The sequence below is a fragment of the Vombatus ursinus genome, unplaced genomic scaffold (assembly GCF_900497805.2).
Source record: "Vombatus ursinus unplaced genomic scaffold, bare-nosed wombat genome assembly UNPS02014848.1, whole genome shotgun sequence".
Lineage (NCBI taxonomy): Eukaryota > Metazoa > Chordata > Mammalia > Diprotodontia > Vombatidae > Vombatus > Vombatus ursinus.
This window is the reverse complement of record NW_020954626.1, coordinates 9,609,714-9,619,859: the sequence shown is the minus strand read 5'-3', so window position 1 is coordinate 9,619,859 and position 10,146 is coordinate 9,609,714. Positions and strand designations below refer to the sequence as shown.

Genomic DNA, 10,146 nt, shown 5'->3' with positions numbered 1-10,146 from the left:
ATATATATATATATATATATATAATGACCTATAAGTCATCTAGTTCAAAGGTGCCAAACTTAAAAGAAACAAGGGCTATTTACCCATACATAAGGATCCCTGTGTGCCTCATGTTGACTTAATTTAAAATGTAATTTTTAAAAAATGCTTTATTGTATTTTCGTTTATTTGGTTAGGTATTTCTCAATCACATTTTAATCTGATTCAGGCCACCTCAGCTACTGGCTGCATGTTTCACACCTCTGATCTAGTCTAAAGCCCTTATTTTGCAGATGAGGAAACTGAGGCTCAGTGGGGTAGAGTAACTTGAGAAAAGTCACCTAAGTAACAGAATCAGACTTTAAAACAAGATCTTGTGATTCCAACTTTGATGCTTTTTTTTAATCCACCATGACATGCTGGAAGTATGTCTTGACAGTTTAAAAACTAATGAACCACAGTTTGAAAATGAGATGCATTATGAAAGTAATTTTAGTGGAGATAAAATGGAGTGGCAAGTACACACAAAAGGGAATTGGACACTTACTTCAAGTCTATAGTTGTGAAAATGGCTTTGTCTGCCAAAATCCTAAATTGGCTTCTGAAAAGCAGTTAAACCATTACAAACCTGTAGAGTTGTACCTACCTAAGTCTCTGGTAACTTAATACCAAGATTGACTCATCATAACAAGTACAATCAGGACTGGGGTGAGAAGTAGGACATTTGGGCTCAAAGTATAATTTTGGCCTTTGAATAATCATGAAGACCTCCCTATGAAGACTTCCCTTTTGGGAAAGGTCACTAGCCATGTGTCTGCCTTCTCGTAGTGATGGACTCCTGCTAGATTTGTATTACCACAGAATTTAACCAGACAGTGAATTTCTTCTAAGAAAACTTTCCCTTAAGAGCAAGGTTTTGGTCAGGAATGGTAGCTCATGCCTGTATTAGGAAGTACTTGGGAGCCTGGAACTGGTAGATTCCTTGAAATTAGGAGTTTTGAGTTGCAGTAAGACTAAAGTTTGTAGGGTGTCCATATTTAGTTTGGCACTAATATGGGGAACTCCCAGGACCTGAGGGCCACAAGGCTGCCTAAGGAGAGCCAAACAAGTTCAGGTTGGAAAAACAGACCATGTTAAAGCTTCTTTGCTGATTAGTATTGGGGTTGGCCATGAGTGGCTGCTACATTTCTGGCCTGGGTAAGATAGAGTCAGGAAAAAGAGAGAGAGAGAGACAGACAGACAGACAGAGACAGAGAGACAGAGATAGAGACAGAGACAGAGACAGACAGAAACAGAGAGGAGAGACAAGACAGAGAGAGAGTATGTATTTGGTTAATCTGATTAATTGCCGCAGCCTTCCACTTCATTTGGCTTGTGTAGACACAGCATAGTGCAAAACTTTTTAAAATTTTTTTGTGTCCTGGAACCCTTTAACAGTGAACCACTTACACTGAAATACAACTAGCAAAAAAATTTTTTAAAAGACCACAAACTGCAGGTTAAGAACTCCCTAGACTATAGTGGAAAAAGTTCTGAACTTGGAGTCAGGAGAACTGGATTAGAATCCTGACTCTATCACATTATAGCTGTGTGACCTTGGGTAGGTCACTTAATTTTGCTGAGCTTCTGTTTTTTCTTCTGTGAAATAGGATTATAAAATATCAGTACTCCTACTTTACAGGAGGAGGCCAGGTGGCACACTAGATAGAGCACTGTACCTGGAGTCAGGAAGATCTGAGTTCAAATCTGGCCATAGACACTTGCTGGTTGTGTGACCCTGGGCAAGTCCCTAACCTCTGTTTGCCTTAATGTCCTCATCTGCAAAATAAGGATAGTAAAATATTATAATTCTTACTTCAACAGCTCTTTATTGTAAGGACAGTGTTTTGTAAACCTTAAAACACTATATAAATATGAGTTTCTATGTTATTGCATTGTGATAAACTGTCAATCCAATTTAAATTCTTTCTCTTACTTCTCCCACCTTCTATGGATCAATGAGTTTATGCCTCTGAAGTCTTCCTCCAATATGTCATTCATGTTGTGAAGATAAGCCTGGGTTCTCAAAAGTTATGCCTATGGTACATAAGTGCTGTGGCCATTCATGCTTAATTTCAGTTGCAGGAACCGTAGGCGTGAGCCACAACTCCTGGCCAAAACCTTGTTCTTAAAAGTTAGAACTCCTTGGGAGAAATTCATTGTCTGGTTAAATTCTGTGGCAAAACAAGTCTAGCAGGAATCCATTTCTCCTCAGTTGGAAAGGCTTTAAGTATCGACTGGTCCATTGACAGACTCTGTCTTATAGTCAAAGACCTGCCTAGTTAAACTCATAGAGGCTCATTACCAGAAAGCTGGCCATAAAGGGATGATTTTTTTTCCTCCCTAACAACTCTTGAAAACTGTCTGTTGAGGTTTTGGAGAGTTGCAATGTGTAATGTTGGAGGACGCACCCGTCCCAGTGAAGTCATAGATTCTTGAAATATTAGAATATTGAAGTGGATTTGGAAGATACAGGGCTTAGAACAAAATGAGGAAACTACATAATAAACTGGTCCAAATAATCATAGTATGCTAGAACCCTAAGGGACCCTAGACAAGCTTTGTTTCAATCCCTACATTTTAAGGATAATGGAACTGAAGCCCAGAAAAGCTTACTAACTTAAGTAAGGTCACACAGTTAGAGAGGGAATCACATTTCACCTAAGTCTCCTCATTCCTAATCCAGTGCTCTTTCCACTATGCCATGTAAGTTTTTTATTTCAAAAAGACCAAATGATTTGGGCAGCTAGGTGATGCAGTGGATAGAGCACCGGACCTTGAGTCAGGAGGACCTGAGTTCAAATCCGGCCTTAGACAGTTAACACTCACTAGCTGTGACCCTGGACAAGTCACTTAACCGCATTGCCAAGCAAACAAAAAAATCAAATGAGATTAACTTATGTAAAGTTATGTTTTAAGCTTTGCAAAGCTTAAAACATTATATAAATTCTAACTATCAAGCTACAATAACAATAATATATTATAATTGTTATTAGCATGTATTTGGTTCAGGGATGCTTAACTTTTTCATGACATAGGTCCCTTTAGCAGTCTGGTGAAGCCTCAGAATAATGGTTTTAAATACATAAAATAAAAAGGAAACCAATCATTTTGAAATGCAATCACCAAAATAGATATTTTTGAAAGTTCACAGATGCTAGGTCAAGAACTCCTGATTCAGACCTACTGTGTGATTCTACTAATATCTAGATACTTGGGCCAGTGGTTATTTTAATATTAGAGGTTAGTCTAACCCCTTCTCCAGACAAGACTGGATCTGAAAAACAATGCCAGAGATAATGGGAGCTCGGAAGAACCACAGTGCTGTTTTCTGAGGTGAATGCTTTTGTTTGGTTTGGGTTTGCTTTGATACAGTTCACATGTGATGGAAATGTAATGGTCAAACTCAAAACCAAATTTCTAGCAAGACAAAGGGCCTTATTAGCCTCCTTTAGGCTTCATAGAGACTGGATTAGGACACTGACAGGGAGAGGAGAGCCCAGTGCAGGGATCTGCCCCAAGTGCGTGCAAAAATCAGGAAATAAGAAGGGAGTGACCTAGCTCCAAACAGGCACATGAAGTCCATGATGGTGAGGCATATTCACAATGGCCTGAGGGCAGGAAAGACTCCAAAGGGAGCCAGAGTTCAGCTCGTAATAATCTGTCTCCCAGCCTGGACAGCACTAATGAGTGAGCAGTTTAAGTGAATAAGTCTACCCTGAATTTTCACTGTCCACTTCTAGGACAATAGATAGTGACGTGCATAAGCAATGCCATTCTGACTCGTTTTTTTCAGCTCTTTCTTCAGAATAATTCATGGAATACTAGGATATCAGTCAATTAATGGGCATTTATTAAGCACTTATTATGCCAAGGATTAGAGATACAAATAAGGAAATTAACCCTAGTTTCGAGGAAATTGAGGAAACCTTAGAAATCATCCCATTCAAGACCGTTGTTTTCCATTGAGGAAACAGAGGCCCAGATAGTTGCCCATGCATGGTCTGATACCCCAGAGGTTCACTTAACTCAGTTATCCTCAGTATCCAAAGAATCCAGAGTTTGAATGGGTAATGGATTCCAGTAGAAAGAGTTCAGGTAACATGGCTGCTCACTCAGGATACACTGCTTAAAGTAAATGCCCCATTTTAATCAAAATATGAATGAATGAGTGAGTGAATGAATGAATAAATGAGTAAAAAAGCACTTATCAACTGTTTTCCATATGCAAAGCACTGGATATAGTAAATACAAAAGCAAGAGTTTCTCTGCTGTCGAGAAGATTACATTCTAATGCAGGCTACAACACATACAGGTAATTAGTATTGGCTACAAGTCAGATAGAAAGGCCCAGTGATCCTTAGAGGTGCAGCAACAAAGCAGATGGTAGTATCATTTCCACTGATAAAACCATATCAATTTATTATGTTGAACCATTTGAAAGGCTAAGGACTTTGGTGATGAGAATTTTCAGGACTTCAGTAGCTATGGTTGCTGAGGAGATAGGGGCTGTGTCATAGAGAAGGGAGAAGGGATGAGCCTTTAAAAGAATATAGAACCATAGATTTAAAGCAAGCAGGACTCTTAGAGTCCAATCCCCTCATTTTACAATTGAGGAAACTGAGACACAGAGCAGTGAAGTTACTTGCTCAGGGTCATATAGTTAGTATCTGAGGTGAGATTTGAACTCAGGTCTTCTGATTTTTAGTCCAGTGCCCTAAAAATTGAGCCATGCTTACCTAAGATAATGAGGAAAGAGAGAGGAGGAAAATAGTATGAGGACAGTTAGGCAAAAGAAGAAGAAGAGAGAGAGATAGAAGCGAGAAAAAGAGAGAGATACAGCAACCAGCCTTGATGACACACCAAAATATTTCCATATATTGGTTACAACACATTGCTGCAGGGTACTCAGAAGAATACTTAGTTCACAGAAGCGAAGGCTGTAATAGTAAATATTCTCATAATGAACTCCTAAGAAGGGCATGTTTTCCTTTCTGGAAAGTTTGTCGTCTGCACCTCTTCCAGAATTGGTCATCACATGAAGCTAATTCCCTGGGAAAGCTCACCTGATCCTCTCAACTACTAATATCCTTCTTCTCAAACTACCTTGTATTTAACTACTTTGTACATATTTGTACCTATTAATTTTATATTTATGCTATATATGCATATAGTTACATATACAAAGATATGGAGATGAATTAAATAATCCCTACTCACAAAGAGCTTACCTGGGGGAGACAACAGGTGTATATCTATCTATCTATCTATCTATCATCTATCTATTTATCTATCTATCATCTATCTATTTATCTATCTATCATCTATTTATCTATCTATCATCTATTGTCTATTTATCTATATATCATCTATCTATCATCTATCATCTATCTATCTATCATCTATCCATCATCTATCTATCTATCATCTATCTATATATCATCTATCCATCTATCATCTATCTATCTATCTTTGTGAATATGGATTATTTCATTCTTTGTCTTTGTATTCCTAGTATCTAGCATGGGTCCTGGAACATGCTGTTGTTCAGTCGTTTCAGTCTTGTCCAACTCTTTGTAACCCCATTTGGGTTTTTCTTGGCAAAGATATTGGAGTGGTTTGTTATTTCCTTCTCCAGCTCATTTTACAGATGAGGAAACTGAGGCAAACAGGGTTAAGTGACTTGCTCTGGGTCACATAGCTAGTAAGTGTCTGAGGCCAGATTTGAACCCAAAGAAGATGAATCTTCCTGATTCCAGGCCCAGCACTCTTTCCACTGCACCACCTAGCTGGCACATAGTAGGAACTTAATAAGTACTTGTTGATTGATATTAGAGATCTGTATGAACTGGACAGCAGAAAGAAGGGAAAGAAAACCCCGATGCTCCCAGGGACAGAGTTACAATGTTTGTCTCCTTACCTTCTTTTATTTGTTCACTCTTCCTTGATTCTCCAACAGCTCTGTGAGGCTGATGTCTTTTGTTGTTGCTCATTCATTCAGTCATGTCCGACTCTTTGTGACCCCATGGACCATGGCACACCAGACCTTTCTTTGGTCCGCTATCTCCCAAAGTCTGTCCACATTCATGTTCATTGTTTCTGTGACACTGTTTATCTATCTCATCTTCTGCTATTCCCTTTTCCTTTTTCCTTCAATTTTTCCCAACGTAGGGTCTTTCCAATGCATCCTATCTTCTCAGTATGTGGCCAAAATATTTAAGCTTCAGCTTCTGTATTTGCTCTTCCAATGAGTACTGTGAATAAAGGAATGAATTAAAGGTTGATGTCTACTGCCCAATAAACTGAACTTTCAGATGACTTGGGCCTCAAGTTTGTGCTCTTCCAAGCTCTGCCTTTTGATATTCATTCCTATTCCTTTAATCCATGTAGCAATTAAAGTCCTGCTCAGACACCTCATTGTGATATAGAGGTTACTCTTGGGTCTTTGAGGGCTATGTCAATGAATCACAAGCTCTGGTTGGTCACACCAAGCTGGAGAGGCCTCAGCCTGGTGAGGTCCAGCAGGTCACTCAGTCAAGAACCAAGAGAGCACAGGGCAGAAAGACTTTCACTCAAGTGAGCTACTCATTGACTTTTTTGTGTTTGTTTGACCCCACCAATTAACAAAATGCAATGGAGTCTTCATCTTCCTCAATGGTAGGAGCATGTACACTGATGAAGTCATCTTTCCAAACATCCCATTGATCAAATAATTAATAAGCATTTATTAAGTGCTTACTATGTATCAAGAAAAGGAATAGAGAACTGCTTCTGCTTTGTCGATCTTGGCTTGGGAACCTCATCCATTTTTTATCAAAAGCACACTTTATACAATACTTAACAGAAGCAGATAAAAATAGCTTTTCACAATGAAAGATAGGTTTCTCGAGGTATAGAGCAACAGAATGTGATAAGAGGAACAGCATTTTAGGTATGAAAAGTGCACTATTATCCACAAAGAAGCATTAGTTAGCTGGATATCTGGAGGTCCAGCATTGACTGATATGACATTAAGCTAATCATGTCATTTCCTTGGGCCTTAGTCTTCGGGTCTGAGGATAGGAGTTCTGTCTCTTGTTACTTCAGTAAAGTGTTAAGATATAAATGATTTTCTAAATTTTTTTTTAAAATTAAGGATAGAAACACAAACTAAAAACCCATGAAGATCAATGAAATCATGTCTTTGGAGTTGCCTTCAGGCAGAAGTTTTGACATTTTTTTTGTGTATCATGAGCCCCTTTGGGAGTCTAGTGAAACTCACAGACCCCTTTACAGCATAATTTTTTTAAATTCATAATTGAAGGAAATGATAAATTCTAGTTAGAGGCTAATGAAAATAAAGATATTTTTCTCCTTATCTGAGTTCACAAACCCCCTAAAATCCATTCATGAATCCTTTGAGGAGTTCATAGACCCTATGTTAAGAATACCTGACTGAGAGAAAAGGTGTGATGATGATGTCTAAGGAGCCATCATATAGAAATATCAAAGTTAATGACTTATGGGTTTTAGGGAGGATTAGTAAGCCCCTGCCTCACAGAGAGTAAGAACTGCTGGAATGGCTAGACCCTTAGAATCTGACCTCTCTTTTCTCTCTTTTCTCTTTTCTAGGGGAGAATGTGGTTTGCGAGAGTACTCAGAAGTCAAGACAGTGACAATAAAGATTCCCCAAAAGAACTCCTAAGAAGGGCAAGGAAGAAAGGGGGCCGACCAGCCTGTGTCAGGCCCCCTCAATGTTCTCTGTGGGGCCCAGCACTCAGGAATACAAAGTGTTACACAGTCTTTATTTAAGAATTTAAATGATAACCTATATGCCAGGCAATTCAATGCATATGTAAAGCAAACCAACTGTGTCAGGTTGACTGGCACTCTGTGAGAAACCACTTTAGTATTACCAAATAATGAGGGAAAATAGAACAAGGGTTAAGACTTGTGGCCATCAAACACATTCAGCTTCCCTTCCTAGAACCTGGGGTCAAGTTGGGGAACTGTTTCATTTGATGTCCAAAGGGCTTTCTTCTTGAGGAATGGTGACCTTTTTCATTTCCTTCATTCTTTTTCTTCTCTTCTCTCCCCCCTCTACCCCCTACTACCTTCCCCTCCCCCAAGAAGAGCTCCTTAGCTAAGCTCATTTGGGGCAGATGTTTGGGCCGGGAACAATTTTCCAAGGTTTTGCAGCCAAATTACCGTTTCATGTTATCCATTTCTTCAAAGTGAAACATGAAATGGTTTTAGTTAGAGCCAGACCAGACTAGAAATGCCAAGAGCTGGTATACTGCAGATGTATTAAGAAGCCAGAAATCATGATATTCCTGACTTTCCCTGGTTTTCTTTCTAACCATCATGCAATAGGAGATAGACATCAGGGAGATGCCAATCGGGCAGGCAGCATGGATAGTTCACAAGCTTCTGAGCTTCTGGTGTTTTTTTTTTCTTCTGTTGTTGAATTTGTTTGCTTAGATGGCTAAGATGTTTTAAGAAAAACATCCTTTTTTTTTTTTAAAGCCAGACCAAAAATAATAATAACGTGCAGGTTTAGGGGTACAAGAAAAGATGATATCAGATACTTAGCAGAAATAATTGAGTTCCTTTTTTTGTGTCAATGGTTTTTAAAAATTAATGATCTATAATTTTGGAGTCTATGGGCTCCTCAGCTCCTGTGCCCACCAACCTGTTGCCCTCAAGTGAAACAAGTGTGACTTTGGTCCATTGAAACCTGCCATGATCCGGATTCACTGGAAACAGACAAACCTGGCAAGTTGTATGGCCAAGCCCTAAAGTTTCCCTTCTAAACATTCCAGCATGCCACCTTCAGCAGCTTATTGTTGCCAACATCACTCCCATTGGGTTTGTGCCCTGGCATTTTCTACTTGACCTTGCCTTCCAGTAAGGTTTGGGTCTGCAATGTGGGAAGCATTAAAAAGGCCCTGCTCCTGTCCCCTCTGAAATACCCATTCCCCTCCTACTTCCCAGTGTAACAAACAGCAGGTTCTACGTGGACAGTGTTAGCTGCCTTTCCCCCCTTTTTCTCCCCTTTTTCATTACCAGCTGCAACATCCATTCCCATCTCTCATCTTGATGAAGAACAACATTTATTTAAAAGTGCCAAGCCTAGCCTAGAGTATGTGGAATAATGGGCAGTATATGTATATATACATACATATATATATGTATATATATATGTATGTATATATGTATATATATATGTATATATATATATGTACACACACACACACACACACATAGCCTTCTATATAACAGTTTTCTGCTTCCAAACCATACCAGTCTTCTATTTATAATTATCGTCTCTTCGTGGATATTTTCGAGCCATCTGTATTTGCTGTTCTTTGCAGATTACAGTGCATTTACAAACCCTGGTCCCAAGACAAAACACCCTATTTCTGAGTTCTTCAATTGAATGTCATGCTCTCCTACTACTGTAGTGTATGTCTGAGCAAAAACATCCACTAACCAACTTGTTGTCTTTGAACTGAGATAGAGAATGTGAAAAGGGAGATTTATTTCTTTTAATTTACTTAAAAAGAAAACTTCTGTGCTAGCAATAAAGCATTTATATTGTGTACTCCTTGGGATCATTTGGCTGTGTTTGTGTGCCTGTGCGTTATTCTGAGTCAGTTTGGGTCATCGCTTGGTTTCTCAGCTCAGCAGCTGTCTTTGCAATCACCATTAACTAAGTTTGGGAATATACTGTTTTTTACAGAAACTTATGAGTGTTGCCAAGATCCTTTCTTTCCTGACTTCATTTTCACATGTGTGTACATATCTGTATAATACCCATGTATTAGATGTATATGCATATCTATATATATATATACATATGTGTATATATATTTGTACAATACACATCTATTATACATGTAGGTATATGTGTGCATATACACATAGGTGTGTATATTTCTGTACAATACACATCTATTATATGCATATGTGTATATGTATGTATCTTTGGTGCATTTGTATATATGAACTTGTGTGTGTGTATATGTATATACACTTTTGTGTATATACCTTTGTATGTGCTTTATATATATTTATATATGTGTGTATGGGTACTATCTTTGTGTGTTTACATGTATATGTTCCTGTGTGCATGGCTATATGTGGCAA

At 38.5% G+C, this 10,146-nt stretch overlaps 1 protein-coding gene across 1 annotated transcript in view; it reads left to right on the top strand.

Annotated features, from left to right (window-relative positions):
- The window catches only part of ALDH1A2 (aldehyde dehydrogenase 1 family member A2), a 67,977-nt gene extending 58,376 nt beyond the window's left edge, over positions 1-9,601 (top strand). The window contains exon 7 of the mRNA XM_027840805.1: positions 7,630-9,601. Within this exon, the coding sequence (XP_027696606.1) occupies positions 7,630-7,702 (73 nt within the window). The 3' untranslated portion in view covers positions 7,703-9,601. The remainder of the gene's footprint in view (positions 1-7,629) is intronic.
- Positions 9,602-10,146: the final 545 nt, after the last annotated feature.